Here is an 18,178-nt window from a genome sequence, read left to right as displayed (position 1 = left end):
CCACGAAGCTGAGATTCACATGTTGGTCCATTCGCCATTGTTGTTATCATAGAGGCTTCTCCCCTTGGATCGTGTGTCTTTCTATCCTTGGAGGATCCATGTTTCGTTGTTATGAGAGTCTAATACTTTTAGCCTCTGTATCCCTAGTACTTCTGCTATATCTATCGCCTCAAGTAATTGTGATTAATGGAAGCTCTAAATGTAATTGAAAAAAGAGATAGATTATGTAATGATGAAAATAAAACTAAAAAGAATACTCACCTAAAATATATCATCCTTTTTTTAATGGACCTATCATGGAGGGATCAAAAAAAATTTTCATCCAAAATCCTAAATAAAACTTCCATAAAAATTACATTGAGACAGGTTAAATAATCACATTTTTTTTCTTGAAATGGGTTGAATTGGTATTAGTTTGGATAGAGCAAAATAATTCCATTAATCTAATGTGCTTATTTGATCGAATAAGTACCTTGTGTTAGAATCGAGCAATTCTGTGGCTTGAATCTTTAGTATTCTTTTTTTACTCCACTTGCTATAATCACATTACTTCAAATTCCAATTTGTTTCGGTTAAATCCTTCATTTCACGAGCACCTCCCATTCACACAGCCAATAATTCACGAACGAGAGTCAGCCATACAAGACACATCTCAACATCCATGTTATTCTTGCCTAACACCTTTCTGGTTCCCAAACTTTCATTAAATTAGACTTCTATTTCTCTTCTCATGGGTGTCATGTGTAGGATCCACAGACAAAACAAACCACTAGGATGGGTTGTAGGGTGGGATGCTTCTTAGAGCTTGTTTTCTCAAATATTCTCAACTCCTTCGCTGGTTGTGTTGCCATAATATCATAAAAAACTAGGCATTCTCGGTTATATCATGCTTTTTCCTCTACATTAAGATATTTTATTTCAAGTGGTCATTTGGATTCTGTTGATAATAAAAATTTTGATTAACATGTCCATTGGGAAAACATTATGACTTGCCATTTGCTCTTAGTGAATATGTCTCTCATGCTCCTTTTGATGTAATTCACTATGATATTAGGGGACTGTCTCCAATCCCCATTATTGGAGGCTTGGTGAGAGGATCGAGAAGGACACGTCTCTGGTTCACCAATTATCGTCCCCACGATAAATGCTGGGTAATTGATTTCTCAATTCCAACAAAATGCAACTGGATCATTATTGACTAAAGCGAATTTTTGTAACACATTAGGTATTTTGTAATCTTCGTGGATAATCATTCTCATTATACTTGGCTTTATCTAATGAAAAATTGAATTTGAACTTACTCGTATCTATTGTACAATTTTCTCCGTAAATTAGGACTCTTTTCTGTACCGATAATGCTAGAGACATTAAATTTTTTAGAGTTCTCTCCCATAATGGTACTATCATTCATCATTTTTGTCTAGGCTCTTCCCAACAAAATGGTCGAGTAAAATGTAAACATAGGCATTATTCTATTGTTACACGCACTCTTTTAGTCTCTCTCTGTTGTTTAGAACAGTTTTGGAGAGAGGCTTGCTTTATTGTTGCATACACTATCAACTGTACTTCATCATCCATCATTGGTAACATTTCTTCTTAAGAGCACTTGTATGGTAATATCCTCAATTATAGTCTTTGGTAGTGTTTGTTTTTTACATCTTCCTCCACATGAATGCCTGAAATTAGAACCTTGTTCCCGTTTATCTCCCTTCCTTGGGTATGGCATTAAGTACAAAGGGTATAAATTTTGGGATTCTATCTCTAACTGTATTTCTATGTCTCATTATATTACCTTTTGAGATGTTCTCAAACCCTTCAAATCCCTTCGTCCCTTCTGATCATTGACTCATGTCCCTTCCCATCATCCCTTATGTGGATTTATTCCCAGAAGATCCACCTCTGTCCACTTATGAATCATTCTTCCAAAATTGTAATCTTGATGCAAGTCCTTGTAGCGATACCACCACGGCAACTTCTGACATGTATGGCAGCAAGCACTGACAGATAAGTTGCGGACTTTAAATATATCTCATTGATGGAATTTGGTTGATTTGCCTCCTGATTTTATGGCAACCATCCTACTGGTTCCACCCCTAAACGTCCTTAAATCCTCTTCAGCCAAATCAGAAGTCTCCGGATGAACAGGAAGTCAATTATTTCTGGCCACTTGAATAGGATCATCGGACGATTGGCCCCAAGCTCGATTTCCCCCCGGTGCCACTTCTTTGTCCACACTCAGGTTTCTCTCCAGGTCTAAGACAACAAGCCGGTTTGCAATCGGATCCATAGCCCATGACATTCCACGGATTTGTTGCTCTATGTTCTCGTTGAGATGCTGCTAGACGACGAACAGCCACTTATAAAGCCTGTGCCTCTAATGTTTGCCGGTGAAATGGTTGTCGCTATTGCGATTGTTTACGGACATTGCGACCCCATTATCTACCATGCTATTGTACCAATTGACGCAGTGAAAAAGCACGAGTCTCAACTTACAGAACGTAGAGCACGCACATGAAACGCACAAAGAGAAATCTCTTGATTTTCTGTATCTATACAAAGAGACAAATGAATTAAATGAAGGTAAAGCGCATATTTTCTTATGCATATAACTTAACAACAAAATAAAATACTCTATACAAAACGAAAATCCTAAACTAACTTAACTATAGAATTAAGAAAACCTAATATCCTAAATTTTTCAAATGAAAGACGCAAGTGCAAACTTGAGGTGCCGGCATCAACGGCCATACAGCTGACCATACTTAAGAACAATATACAAGTTTTTTGAAACGCCGAATACACATAAAGCGAACCACGACAATTGACAAAGCAAACGGGAGGCTCACGAGCAATTCGAGGGTGACTTGCTTCTCTTCCTTAATTGCACGTCGATACACCATCCTTAAACAGTGTTTTCTGTCTTATTCCTTTGGTAATCATCCTACGTACCTTTTGATTTTTTTAATTCCTTGCCGAATATATTCTTGCTTACTTTACCAATTTATGTTATCGGCTTCTTTGCATGATGATGTCTCTCTTTCTGCCAAGTCCTTTCCAGCCCCTTGTTCCATGATGCGAGCGTTCTGTGTGCTACCCGCTTGTCCAATAACGAGGAGTTTAGGACTTTTGTCTGGTTTTCATGATTCGGTCGCATCATGAATTTGTTTAATGTCACCCTTATCCCTTCTGCTTGGGAGAGAAATGTGGAAGGAATAGGTGAAGATCTGCCAAAGACCCAACGGGCTGTGGATCAATGACTTTAGGTTAGAGAGGAACAAGAACCACCCGAGAGGATTTGCAATGAGAATTAAGTGTATTGCAACTTTCCAACGGTTTTAACAGTCAGTGACAAACTTTTGGGACCTAAACCTGGCGCCGTCTAGATGATCGTTTGAACAGGTCCCATCCAAGGCTTGTGATAAGCCCTCACTCGGTGTCTAGCCCGCCCATCAAATGAAAGAAAATATAAACTATCTTTTTTCGGGTTAGGTGAGCCAAATCAATCTTCCAACCTATTTGGTTCATGTAGGTTATGAGTTGTCTTACTCATGATCAGGTCTACCATGATCTCCCTCACCGTATCTGTTAATACCCTCTTCCCACTAATTCTGCTCAGTACAGCCAAAAAACCCTCCAAGTCTCTCTCTCTCTCTTTTAAGTTATACCATAAAAAAACATCCGAGTTTTTACTTGCATCTTTGGAAAAAGGACAACTTATGAGATTAGTGGGGATATTTTATGGGCACCAAATCCATAACTTTATTCTCATATATACACATTTAATGATGTAAACATAACTAATTAATTGATAGTCGGTTTTTTAAAGTAAGAAATCATATGAAGAGCCTGGATGATGTATCGATATGTTCATTGCCAGTGAATGCAAACTATACGGGAGTTTCTTTTAGAATTTAGAATGTGAATTACCTACCATGGGAGATCCAAGACTTTCTCTTATCTACGCTTTGCCAAGATCAGAGTAAAATAAACAAAACCCTCCAATAAGTGCATCTCTTTAGTCTTTATTAGCACGAAATTGAGAATCCATCCATCCTCCTTTGACTTTTGAATGCATGAAAGATGAAGAGTCCCCACCTCAACATCAAATCCAACCTGGCAGTTTCCATGTGGCTCGTGAAGGCCTCGGAGATGTGTCCATAGGATATGAATGCACCGAATAAGTCTTATCTTATCCGCAACCTATGATCATTCTTCGATATCCACCAATCATCAATATCCCATAATTCCATGATTTAAATCTATATGTAATCTCATATATATCTTGAACAATTGGATTTTGTCTCGCTTATCGAGTACTTCAAAATTGCCGTTGCATCAAATAATAGGTGGGGGCAGCCCGATGCATGAAGCTCGCGTGATGTGCAAGGTCCGCGAAGGGACCACTAGATAACATTTTGGTTTGCTCTTAAATCTAGAAACAAACTTAACTATTTCGTCACCAATTCTTTCGAAGGTTCGAACCTTATGAACTCGTCGAGCATGAGAAACTATCCGATTACGTTTCATACTCAAAGCAAGAGCACCCGTTACCTGAATCATATTGATATTGCTAAGATGGATATGCCACGTGTGGCACGCATGGTATCCTTTAAAAGAGATCTCTTTTTTCGGTTTGCGACTTGAATTTGCGCAAGGTATGCGCTGTTTTTCTCGAAAACAACAGATTTAAACCCTGAAACTGTAAAGAATACTCTGAATGAAAAATCACCGCTTAGCTTTAAAACGTAAAAGCAAAAACCATTCGGATTCTTTCGTAAAGCGATGCGTTCGGCGGATCAAACGTGAGTCATTCATCTAAAGTTTTTCAAATTTATGGGAAAAGTGAATCCAAAGAGAACATCCTTTCGATACTCCAAAAAGAGGAAGGCTCCAACCATAGGCATCCAATGAAGACACTGTTCTGGTACCACCAAACTGTTAGCGTTAGCTGTCCAAATATAAGTGGTCGCAGCCAAAAGAATCAATGGCGACTCAATCGATCTAAGTTACTCAAAAAGTTCTCTAGGAGGGGTAATTCTGAGTCAATTTGAATTTCGAATTAGCAGAAAACGTCTCCCACATGCTCAACTATTCTTCAACGATAGACAATTTCTTTGTACAACAATGGACATGGAATGACAATGCTTTCTGTACCTTAAAGTTCCAAGTTTGATAGTTGGGAAAGTATCAAAAAAGTTTTAAACCATTGCATTGGTATCAATTCAATTTTAAACCTTTCAATTGGACAAATTTAGTCATAGACCTTTTTAAATTGATACCAATTCAGTCCATCTGACTAATTTAGGTCGGAAATCCCAAGTCGCGAGGGTCCAGTCCTCGTCCGATCCGATGAGGCAGCTCTCGCCTAGGCCGCAAGGGTCCAATGCTGAATAGGTACCAATGTGAAAATGTTTAAAACTAAATTGGTCCAATTAAAATATTTAAAATTGAATTGGTGCTAATATAATACGTTTAGAATTTTTTTGGTACTTTTACCGTTAGATGTTTGTTTTGTTAAGAAAGTCGAGGTAAAGATTTCATGTTAAAAACTGTAGCTGCTCGATACACTTTGGACATGATGATGCGGAATAGAAGGTCGGATGTTGGTTTGGTTGAGAAAGTCTCAAAAGATCGGAATATTAAAACTTCGATAGCGACATCATCCCTATCCCACTTGATCTTCCTTATCCACATTTGAGTTATTTCCCAAGCCGAATAGACCAAGTGCGCTTCATGTTGCCCATGAAGAAAAGGCAGGAGAAAGAGAATATGCGCGCGCATTATCCCTTATCCCTTTAGCTATCCTTTAGCTTTCTAGAAGAGAACTAGATCCCAAGATACAGATTCGCTTGGCCCAATCCCCTTTGGAACATTGGGTCTGGCCCGTGACAAAAATCTCGGCCGGTTCGGGTGCATTTGAGCTCGTTTGGATTTGATGAGACTCACGTGGACCTGATCCAAACGTGGCTACTGGCTATGCTATTGAGCACACGCTATGCATGGAGCATGCAAATATGTCTCCCGTTCTGTGGATCCACCCCCAAACAAAGCCAAGGGATTGCACATCTTTGGTTTTATGTCTCATAAATATGAATGGAATTGGATTGATGTATTAGTAATTATCCCGATACTAATGTGCCTAACGTTGCGTATGTATCGCTTCTAAAATCTTCCATTATTTGAGAGAAAATTTCAATAATTCAACACAGCCATTATACCTCTAATTTCTATATACCCTGTACTTTCGAAACCTGTTTCGATCGAGTCTTCTTTCAATTGGGGTGATGATTCCGAAAGTACATGTACATTTGCTAGATGTTGAATTTGGCATATTGATTTTTTTAAACAAATATCTAAACTTCTAAAATAAACTCACTGTGGTCACATTATTAAATCGGGTACCATGTCGTGTATATTTTATAGATGAGACAATTTCCAGCTCAATGATGATTGTGCAAAAATTATGACATGCTATATGATTTTTTTTAGGGTTAATACCACAAAAAACCCCAAACTGATACATCCATGAGAAATTTACCTCAAACTAATTGTTTGATCACCAAAAACCTCATACCGGTACACTTCTGACAAATTTAATATCCCGTAAATTTGATTAATACCACGAAAAATCACAAATTGGTAAACTTGCGACAAGCAGAGGGGTAAAACCTTAAACTGGTACACCATTCAATTGTCTCGTGTCATCCAACTCAGCAATTTAACGGTAAAATTTAACAGAAACTAACAAATAATAAATTTGTCACAAGTATACCGACTTGAAATAACCCCAACAATCACGTCATGAGCACCTTTTGCCTAAGAGAGACATTGAGTATTATATAGTCTAACATAATTAAGATGTATTACTGCACTTAATTCATATACAATTACAGTGGAGCTTCTTAAGACATCCAAAGTGCGATAACCCTTGAGTGAAAGGTATCGACGCTAATCTCAGGTCTGCAGCAACTCTTAGGACTAGCTATACAGAGGTACACATATCATCTATAATGCATACACATAATACGTTTTTTATACTTAGTCGAACTTAGCCAATGGGAGCTTAGGAAAGCGCGGCGGCGGCGGCGGCGGCACGAACTTCTTGCCGCGAAAATCCACCATTAGCATGCCGTCGAACGCTTTAGCGGCCTCGTAGCAATCCATGGGCTTCTGGGGAGGGGCTTGAGGAATCAGGGGTTGCCTAACCATCTTCTTGGCCACACCCTCTTCTAACATGGCCCAGGCTTCCTCTGCAATTTTGGCAAGTTCGCGTGAATGAGCCATAGTAAGTGCTGCGAAACTCGGTGCTAAACTAGCGACTAGGGAGTGATCTATATATGAGGTTGTGTCTTTTGTGCTTCTATGTGGTGAATAACGAAACGCCCCGTGGCCCTCTTTATATGTCCAACTTCTCTGGAGAAAAGGCAATAATTCAGAAAGAAAAAAGGTAAGGGTGATGATGAACCTGAAAAGACAAGAAATATGCACTGCTTTTACTATTCGGTGGCAGGCGACGTTTAGCAGAACAAATTCGTTGATATCTACCTGGTCTTCTTCATGCGTTTAAGGGACCAAGATATATTTCTTCTGATCTCATATGAGCTTTGCATGTTCCTTTCCTCTCGAATTGAAAGGTTCTTGATAGGCAATGCAACAGCAATCATGACATAGTTCGGTCACAAAAAAGCAAAGCTTCGTGAGCATTTAGGTTGTAATTGCCACGATTTGATCAAATTTCAAGCATAAATTGAGACTAATTAAGAAAACTTTTGGAAGAGTTCCAAAACCAAAATGGATTCAACCTCCGACGGAGAATGCAAGTACGTCTCCCGTTCCGTTGGGTTTGTCCCGAAACAAAGTCATGCGATTGCGCATATTGGGCTAATTAGTGCAGTCACACTCCGTCGCCCGAAGTGCAATCTGATATACCTTTCAATATCCATAGAATTTTGGGCAGCGCTTAATCAAAACTTGGGTTACACAACTCATGAATGTGTATAGATTCGGATCGATGTATTAGTAATTATCCAGACATTAATGTTCCTAATTTTGTGAGACCAAAACGCTCGTGCATACATCGCTTCCTATATCATCCATGCTCGGCGAGAAAATTTCAGTACTCCAACGGAGCCGCTATACTTCTAATTTCTAATTACCCTTTACTTTAGAAACCCGTTTCAATTGAGTCTTCTTTTAATTGGGGCGATGATATCGAAAGTACATGTACATTTGTTTGATGTTCAATTTGGCCTATAATTTTTTTTAATTAGATATCTTGGCGTTTTGAAATAAATTTGACGTGGTCATTTTATTAAATTGAGTACCGTGTCATGTACATTTTGTAGATGAAAATTGCCATTTCAAGAATGAGATTCCCTTTTAATTGAGTAACGACTTCATGTACCGGATTTTATGTGGTTGGATTGGTCAAAGCTAGCTCTGAACCGAGATGCCTGCACATTCTTTATTCTTCTTCACATACATTTTTTTTTACGTTTTTTCGTTGTTCTTGTTGCATGGTGCACATTAAATCCGGCAAAACGAGCCTGTACCCAATAAGCCGCCTAAACTTGACCTGAAGAATAGGCGTGATTTTTTTTTCAACCCAAAAAAAAAAACGGAATCAACCCAACCTGGACCTAGAAACTCTCGAATAGGTCGAGTCAACTCGATATGACCTTCGACCAAAAAAAAACTCAACATGACCAAAATTATGAAGAATATTTTTCCGCACTATGCTTGAATCGTAGATGGAAATTTGGAATAGTCAAAATTATACGATATTGAGTCTTGTTAATCATAACGCGATATCTAAAAATAAGTAATTTATACAGTTTATTATATTAGCTGAATGACTCAAAAAATAATTTAAATAATGCTAGATATGCTAAAACTCATCCACTAAATTTGCTTAAAATTCGACCAAAAAAAAAATTGCTTAAAAAAATTTGCTTGCTAAGTGAATTAACGGATTTTTGTTGGGTGTGAATTGTAGTATTTCTAGAATTGGTCAAATTATATAGTAATTGGTTGATATTAGCTTTCAATGACACTTCTAATCGAAATATGGTTTTAGACTGCTTTGCTTAACATTTCTATTTTTTTTTAATATATCGATTGTGAAAGTCAATAAATGTCTAGTTTTGGTTATTACTGCGTTTCTAGCAAATTAGTTTTGTAATTACTTAGAAGTTATCATAAATTTGTGATAGGTTATTTAGAAGTTATCATAGGTAAATATTTTAGTTTTTTAATTTGGTGGAGTTATTTATTACGTGAAACATTTGTACCCTCAATATATGATTTACTTTTCGAAGAAAAAGAACATGATCAAAAGAAAAGGTCAACCCGATTTAAAAGAGGATGCGGTATGGCTTGAATGATTCGATTTACGATACGGGCCAATGTTCACTCGAATCCAGACCTGTCCAAACCCGACCCAATTGCTAGGACTAGTCTGCGAGTACAGTGGATGATTGTGAATCTTGCCCGTATATTCCCTCCACAAACAAGATCAAGTGGTCATGTTACGCATATTTTTGGTCACTCATGCACGAATCCCTTTCAGATCAGAAGCAATATGTCTTGTTCCCTTAAACGCATGAAGAAGACCAGATAGATATCAACGAATTTGTTCTGCCAAACGTCGCTTGCCACCGAAAGGTAAAAGCAAATGGATATTTCTCATCTCTTCAGGTTCTTCATCACCCTTACCTTTTTCTTTCTGAATTATTCCCGTTTCCAGAGAACTTGGACATATAAAAAGGGCCATGGGGGGTTTCGTTCTTCACCACATAGAAGCACAAAAGACACGGCCTCATAGATAGATCACTCCCTAGTCGCTAGTTTAGCGCCGAGTTTCACAGCACTTACTATGGCTCAACCCCGTGAACTTGCCAAAATTGCAGAGGAAGCCTGGGCCATGTGTGAAGAGAGTGTTGCCAAGAAGAAGGTTAGGCAACCCCTGATTCCTCAAGCCCCTCCCCAGAAGCCCATGGATTGCTACGAGGCTGCTAAAGCATTTGGCGGCATGCTAATGGTGGATTTTCACGGTAAGAAGTTCGTGCCGCCGCCGCCGCCCCCGCCGCCGCCGCCGCCGCCCCCGCCGCGCTTTCCTAAGCTTCCATTGGCTAAGTTCGACTAAGTACAAAATACGTATCATGTATATGCATAATGGACGATATGTGTAACTCTATATAGCTAGTCCTAAGAGTTGCCGCAGACCTGGGATTAGCATCAACACCTTTCACCTAAGGTTATCGCACTTTGGATGTCTTAAGAAGCTCCACTGTAATTGTATATGAATTAAGTGCAGTAATACATCTTAATTATGTCAGACTATATAATGTTCAATGTCTCTCTTAGGCAAAAGGTGCTCATGCCGTGATATACTCCCAGATATAATTTGCCTAATCGTTTAATAACGAGCATCTAGCCCTGATCACTCTAGACACTTTCTGGGTGATTTTTTAATTTGATCATGTGAAATGTAACTTGCTCGTTCCTTCTTTTTTTCCAAAATTTTTGCGTTGCGCTCTCTTTCCACCTCAGTTTTTGGAGTTGCTGGCATGATGCCTGAGTAATTAGGGTATGAAAAGTATATTAATCATGTACCGGAATGGATCCATCAGTTTCGACGTGCAAACATGAGTCTGAATCTGAACTTCCAAAAACTACTGAATTAACAAATCGAATGTTCCATTTCAATCTCTTTGCATCTTCCTATTAGATCGTCTTAAAAGGACTAATGCAAGAAATGACAATGGCAAGGCAGAAACTTACCTCTCCTTTACCGTTTTCAACAAGAGCAACATCTCACAATCCATGAGAAGCACTCGCAGGAATAGAATTGTGGGTCTCATGAAGCCAATGGATAACGATAAAGGAATTTAGTTCTTCATGAAGGTAACTAAATCCTTCATGCCAAATTACCAGAAAATATTGCAATGAACCGTCTATATCATAACGACACCCATCAAACTTTCTGTTAAAATAGAATTAACAAGTATGGACCGTCGAGTTGAACTGAATCTCGCCGGGGCCAAAACTAATCCTTAGCCAAGAAAAAACATATCTATGTACCTCCGCAATAATATCCACAAGGTGTAAATATTGAAAGGGCAATTTGATCCATACGAACTTTTTCCCTTTGCAAAGGATAGATGCCAAATAAGAACAATTCTAATAGAAAAAAGTGGTATTGCTCATATGGTCCTGCTTTAACGCTGGATTCGTCGTTATAAATTACGGTTTTCTATCTAAAGAAAATTAAGTAGACATTTGATCTTCATTAAAGTATGTCACCGTTTAAGAGGAAAAAATCTAGGGTATTGGAACATGCCCATTTCAAGAAAGAGATTCCATTTTAATTGAGTGGCGACTTCATGTACTAGCTTTGAACCGAGATGCCTGCACATTCTTTATTCTTCTTCACTTACATGTTTTAGTTTTTTTCATTGTTCTTGTTGCAAGGTGCACATTAAATCCGGCAAAAATGAGCCCGAACCCAATAAGCCGCCTAAACTAGCTCTGAAGATTAGGTATGATTTTTTTTTCAACCCACAAAAAAATGAGTCCACCCGACCTAGACCCAGAAACTTTCGAATTAGGTCGAGCCAACCCGACATGACCAAAAATGCAAAGGATACTTTTCCCCATCATGCTTGAATGGTAGTTGGAAAATTGGAATAGTCAAAATGATATGATATTGAGTCTTGTTAATCATGAAGCGATATCTAAAAATATGTAATTTATACACTGTTCTATGTTAGCTGAATGACTGAAAAATAATTTAAATAATGCTAGACATGCTAAAACTCATTCACTAAATTTGCTTGCTAAGTGAAGTAACGGATATTTGTTGGGTGTGACTTGTAGGATTTCTAGAGTTGGTCAAATTATATAGTACTTGGTTAATATTAGCTTTCAATGACACTCCTTATGGAAATATGGCTTAAGACCTTAAGATTTCTTATTTTTAATATATGGATTGTGAAAGTTACTAAATTTCTAGTTATTTGTTATTACTACGTGTCTGGCACATTAGTTTAGCAGTTATTTAGAAGCTATCATAAATTTATGATCGATTGTTTAGAAGCTATCATAAGTAAATTTTCTAGTTATTGATTTGGTGAAGAAATTTATTACACGAAACATTTGCACCCTAAATATATGACGCACTTTTCGGAAAGAAAAAAAGAACAGGGTAAAAAAAAAAGATCAACCAGATTTAAAAAGGGACCCGGAATGGCTTCAATAATTCAATTTCATGACATGGGCCAAAGTTGACCCGAACCCGAACCCGTCCAAACCCGATCCAATTGCTAGGACTTGTCTGCGCATACAGTGGATGATTGTGAATCTTGCCCCTATATTCCCTCCACAAACAAAGATCAAGTGGTCACGTTACCCATATTTTTGGTCACTCATGCACGAAACCCTTAAGATCAGAAGAGATATGCCTTGTTCCCTTAAACGCATAAAGAAGACCAGATAGATATCAACGAATTTGTTCTGCTAAACGTCGCTTGCCACCGAAAGATAAAACCAATGCATATCTCTTATCTCTTCAGGTTCTTCATCACCCCTCACCTTTTCCTTTCTGGAATTATTGCATTTTTCCAGAGAAGTTGGACATATAAAAAGGGCCATGAGGGTTTCGTTTTTCACCACAAACAAGCACAGATAACACAGCCTCATAGATAGATCACTCACGAAGTCACCAGTTTAGCACAAGGTATCAGAGCACTTATCATGGCTCATTCACGCGAACTTGCCAAAATTGCAGAGGAAGCCTTCACCATGTTAGAAGAGGGCCTGGCCAAGAAGATGGTTAGGCAACCCCTGATTCCTCAAGCCCCTCCCCAGAAGCCCATGGATTCCTTCGAGGCGGCTAAAGCGTTCGGCGGCATACTAATGGTGGATTTTCGCGGCAAGAAGTTCCCGCCACCACCGCCGCGCTTTCCTAAGCTCCATTAGCTTGGTTCAACTAAGTATGAAGTATGTAGCATCTATATGCATTAGGGACAATATGTATAACTCTATATAGCTAGTCCTAAGAGTTGCTGCAGACCTGGGATAAGCATCAGTACCTTTCATTTAAGGGTTATCGCACTGTGGATGTCGTAAGAAGCTCCACTGTAATTGTATAGTAATTAAGTGTAGTAATACATCTTAAAAGGTTGTGTTATGTAATGTTCAACGATTCTCTTAGGCCAAAAGTGCTCGCAATGCAATATGTTCTTAGATGTAATTGGCCAACTGGTTTAGTAGTGTCTGCCCTTGATCACTTAAGACACTTTCTGGGTGATTTTCTAATCTGATATGTTCGCTATCGAAAATTTTTTTTTTCAAAATTTTTATCTTTGCGCTTTTTCTCCACCACAGTTTTTGGAGTTGCTGGCTTGATGCCTTGTCAAATGTTAATGGAGAGTTCCACAAGATGGGAAGATGAAACATATTGATGATGCATCAGAATGGATCCATCAGATTTGACAGGTTCGGATAAGTTAAACCTGAATACATTCGATGCATATAATAATTAATTTTAAAGGAAGGTCACAAGAAGTCCAAAAGAACATCAGGAACTCCTTGATTGAGCTTGCGAATCGAGCATCTTCTCTTCATTCTAATAATTCTTTTGTTTTAATGCCTAACTCTCTTCCCTTGCTTGAATGGATACCAAGTAATCATTAGACGTTCCTCAAGAATATCGCGGGACGGATATTTTTGGACCCATGATAGTTATCCAAGTTTAAAAACAAGATTGTAGCAGGAGGTAGAGAATAAATAGTTATCTGGTCAAGTATGGTCACTCGATATATATACTCGAGAGAACTAAAAAGGCGAAGAAACACCTCAAAGACAGTTCTTACGACTCTGAAATATCTCATTAGCATCTAGGGAGAGCGATAAACGAAATCAAACAACAAGAAAGGCAGGTCAACTTAGAAATTGTTTCTCCACCGATTGCATGTATCATATTAATCGGCCAACGCTAGTATAAATTTTTAGAGAAATGAAAGGAGCTTTGTATATTATTTTTTCCTCCCGAATTAAAAGGAATGGCGTTCTTGATATGCAATGCAGAAGAATGTCTTAGATATCTCATGCTAACCTTTTCCTTTTGCGTTTTCGGTATACAATAAATGTGTTAAAGTGAACAATCACGACATGATTCGGTCAAAAACAGAAAAGCTTCATTGGCATTTGGGGTGGAGAATTGTTGCAATTTGGTGAAGTTTCAAGCGTAGAACGAGACTAATTGAGAGAAAAACTTTGGAGGAGATCCAAACCCAAAATGGAACCCAACTCCAACAGAAGCAAAATGATTAATCTTTTGTCATCGCGTCATTGAATATACAAAGTGTTGAAACTAAGAATAGTGAGGAAGAATTGAACAGAAAAACAGAGGAATGAATGTGTGAATAATCTTTCTGTATTTTGTATTTTTCTGTCGTGTCTTTGTACGATTACAAAGGCTCTATTTATAGACTTTCACAAGAAGACCAATGTCTACACTTGAGGGGGTTTTGAAAGGAAACTTAATTCACTGATTGGGAATTGATGTAGTGATTTGTTGATGCTTGATTTGTGGGGATTTGATTCTGTCAATTTGTTTCTTTCTTTGGTGGAGATTGTTTCCTTCTTTGCTTGATTCTTCAAATCTTCCTTCTTTGGTGTTACCATCGTTGGTGGAACCAGAATGTTGTTGATTGCTTGATTGTTGCTGATTTCTTGAATTTCGGTGATTGATTGATTCCCTTAACGCAAAGACATTCCATGCAAGTGAACGTGAGTTAAGTCATTAACTCTCTTGATGAAGACTAGATTCAACGTATGAAATGAAGAGAATGACGTTGAGTGAGAGCACAACAAGATCAATGGAGGAGCTGGTTTTGTGCTTTAATTAAGTTTTTAGTTCATTTTTTTCCTATTTAGAAAATGGTGGTTATGAACTGTGAACTGCTAAATATGGTGGAAAAGAAGTTCCAAGAGAGATACACACGCCCACAGATAGATAGTTATTCGTCCTCTTTTCTGGTGGAAATGAGTGTCCTACATAGAGCAGGCCGTAACAGAAAAAAACCTGAACCAAACGAGGTTATAAAAACATGAAGCCTCGTCCGAATTTGCCTCAAACACACAAAGAAGCCTCAGGCTTGTACATTTTCAGTTTTCCAGGAGAGGTGAAAAGAAAACTGAAGTACAGGCCCTCATCAAGGTCATAATGGCCACCTTAGGAGGAATTATCGCAGGCAAAGCCATAGCACTAGGGCTGGTTTTGCTTGCTTGTTGGGTGGCCGGAGGCGAGTCTCGAGGCCCCATTTTTGGTGCTATCAGGGCAGTCCGCCATGGCCTTGTCGGAACTGGTGCTACAGTTTTCGATGTCACTAATTATGGCGCAAAGGCTGATGGAAAGACCGACAATGCATTGGTGAGCTGATCAAAACATCTCGCCAGAATATATACGGTTATATTTCGTGTTTTCTATAGGCCAAGAAAGTCTAGTTATCGCCTGAATTATCGATTGCGTGCAAATGAAAGACTGTCTTGATAGTCTCGTGATAGACTTGACAATTTAGCGTACATAACCAATGGTTTCCATCGGAAATGATTTATGCTGGCCGCTCTATTTGATAATAGAAAACTTCGTATAAACGCATTATTGTCAAATCATAGTCAACACAATGCCTTCCATGCAACATGTGATGAACCGCCGAAATTTATTACTTGATTCTTAGAAGGCGTTTCTAAAACTTTTCCAATATCGTCCAATTCCCGTTGATAGACTGTAACTAACAAAACTCGGCATATTTACACTCATGCAGGCATTTATAAAGGCATGGAACGCAGCATGCCACAGTAATGGTCCGGCCAAACTGGTGATCCCAACAGGGACATTCCTGTCCGGACCTGTGGTGTTTCAGGGGCCATGTGAGGGTTCAAACCCGATCACTATTGAAGTTCAGGGTAACATAATAGCAAGCACTGATATCAGTGAATATTCGGAAGATGGGTGGTTCTGGTTCGAGATGATCGATGGGTTGGTCCTCAAAGGAGGAATTTTTGATGGGCAAGGCCAGACTGCGTGGCAATACAACGATTGCAAGCACAACAGCGGTTGCCAACACCTCCCCGTGGTAAGTTGAAATGTCTTATAACCATTTTCGCAAAACGGAGAAGCGTAATGAGTATCAGACGGTATTGAGTGGACTGGCTTTATGCATTCTGAATCCATCTATACCGTTTAATTCCACCAACGTTGTTGTGCATCTATGTGCAGTCACTCAAGTTTAACAAAGTGAAAAACACCATCGTAGATGGGGTGACATCACTGAACAGCAAGGGCTTCCATTTTTCCCTAACATTCTCACAGAACTTCACCGGCGTCAACCTCAACATATCGGCTCCAGGAAACAGCCCAAACACAGACGGAATCCGTTTGAGCAGTTCTGACCGCATCAACATCTCAAGCAGCTTCATTGCAACCGGTGACGATTGCATCGGAATTATCCAAGGTGCCACGAACGTCACCATCACGCAAATCACTTGCGGCCCCGGTCACGGCATCAGGTAATTGAACGTTGAACTCAATTTCAGAGTATTAGCAGCCGCCCAAATTATCAAAGATTAAAAAGGGGTTTATGTGGAAACGATATAAATCCATCAATCATAGGGCCTCATGTCCAAATGGGATTTTTATGTATAGAAAAGTACTATAACAAGATGGATAATCAAACTAGGGCTTTTTAAAGGCTGGTCACATAAGTGGAGGTTTATTAATGAAATCTTTGAAATTCATCTCTGCTTCACAAATCTCTAAATTGTTGAATCTAACATGACATGGATTTGCCGCCAGTATCGGCAGCCTCGGCAAGTATCCTGAGGAAAAGGATGTGATCGGCGTGCATGTGAGGAACGCCACGTTGACAAACACCACGAATGGCGTCCGAATCAAGACCTACCCAGGAGCAAGGCAGCTTCACGCTTCGGACATTATCTTTGAAGACATCGTCCTTAATAACGTGAAGAACCCGATCATCATTGACCAGAATTACGGCTCCCACAAGGTCATAAAGGTAATTAAACCTCTCGTACTAACCGCTCCTACGCTCCCCATTCTCTTCGGGGTTTCACTAATGTGTGTTTTCTATTTGGATCAGCCATCTAGTGTGAAGGTGAGCGATGTGCACTTCAAGAACATTAGGGGAACCACGATCTCGGACCTGGCGGTCTTGCTGTCATGCAGCTCGTCAAACCCATGTGACCAGGTCGAACTGTCCGACATCAACTTGTCCTATGCCGGGACGCCGTTGAGGAACAAGAACATGACATCGTCGTGCATGAACACGAAGCCTACCTTCAGCGGCACGCAAAACCCACCAGCTTGTCAGTAGCTTGTCTCTGTGATTGTGTCGAGATTAGCAATGGATAAACCATTGCCTCTTTGAGAGTATAACTAAGAGGGCAACGCTTCAGCTTGTCTCTTGGAGTTTTCCCGTCAATGAATACAAAGGAACAAGGATATAAAAGAAACAAAGTTCACCGGAGCTTACCGCCACATGAATCAATGTGTGCTCTGAGTGAGCGCTCGTGTTATAGATAAAGTAGCTACAGATGTTGAAAGTAAATGCTATTTGGCATATATATATTTCCTCTTCGTTTTTGAAGACATCTTCTCTGACTCCATACTGAAATTTATACATTGATCTGAAAAAGAACCATGACGTAGATTCATCGGTTTTCATGTCGTGATCGGTAACTTCTTGGTAGGGTTATGATGATGGTTCGGGCGGGTGTCTGCCCTGCTCACGGGAGCCAATCCGGTCTTTCATTGCGAAGTCAAATTGAACATTTGATTTTTTTTTTTGTTTGACCCAATATGCAATGGATGAAATTAGGGAGTTTAACAATGGCGATTGTCTGATCCGAGTGAAATAATGGAAAAGTATTGGTGCAGTCCAGCTTTGAGGTCAGGACTTTGTTATATGGTAAAAGGATTACTTAGTGTAAGAAAAATCAAATTATTTGCCCCCAAATTATGACAACTTAATTAGAAAAAGTTAAGCAGCTTCCATTCTTAAGATGCATCTTTAGTTGATATTTTTTTTTATGTCTAATCCAGCACAACCACTTATTTTTTTTATTTAAGTATATGCAATGACTAAATGGCAAC

General features: G+C 39.1%; 1 protein-coding gene across 1 annotated transcript; it reads left to right on the top strand.

Moving 5' to 3' along the window:
- Positions 1–15,152: 15,152 nt before the first annotated feature.
- LOC115676193 (exopolygalacturonase-like) lies at positions 15,153–17,676 on the top strand. The gene is made up of 5 exons (XM_030599079.2): positions 15,153–15,436; positions 15,831–16,142; positions 16,286–16,575; positions 16,862–17,081; positions 17,166–17,676. Exons 1-5 carry the CDS (start codon positions 15,230–15,232, stop codon positions 17,397–17,399), a joined length of 1,263 nt encoding a protein of 420 aa, XP_030454939.1. The 5' UTR covers positions 15,153–15,229; the 3' UTR covers positions 17,400–17,676.
- The last annotated feature ends 502 nt before the right edge of the window (positions 17,677–18,178 follow it).

The sequence above is a fragment of the Syzygium oleosum genome, unplaced genomic scaffold (genome assembly GCF_021117445.2).
Source record: "Syzygium oleosum isolate NSW1041296 unplaced genomic scaffold, Sole_v2.1 Sole_v2.01, whole genome shotgun sequence".
Lineage (NCBI taxonomy): Eukaryota > Viridiplantae > Streptophyta > Magnoliopsida > Myrtales > Myrtaceae > Syzygium > Syzygium oleosum.
Note: the sequence above shows the minus strand (reverse complement) of the source record. Positions and strands in the feature narration are given on the sequence as shown.

Coding starts and splice junctions, on each gene's coding strand:
- LOC115676193 (XM_030599079.2), top strand. CDS start 15,230: ATGGCCACCTTAGGAGGAATTATCGCAGGCAAAGCCATAGCACTAGGG. Junction 15,437..15,830: donor GAAAGACCGACAATGCATTG/GTGAGCTGATCA, acceptor ACACTCATGCAG/GCATTTATAAAGGCATGGAA. Junction 17,082..17,165: donor GCTCCCACAAGGTCATAAAG/GTAATTAAACCT, acceptor TATTTGGATCAG/CCATCTAGTGTGAAGGTGAG.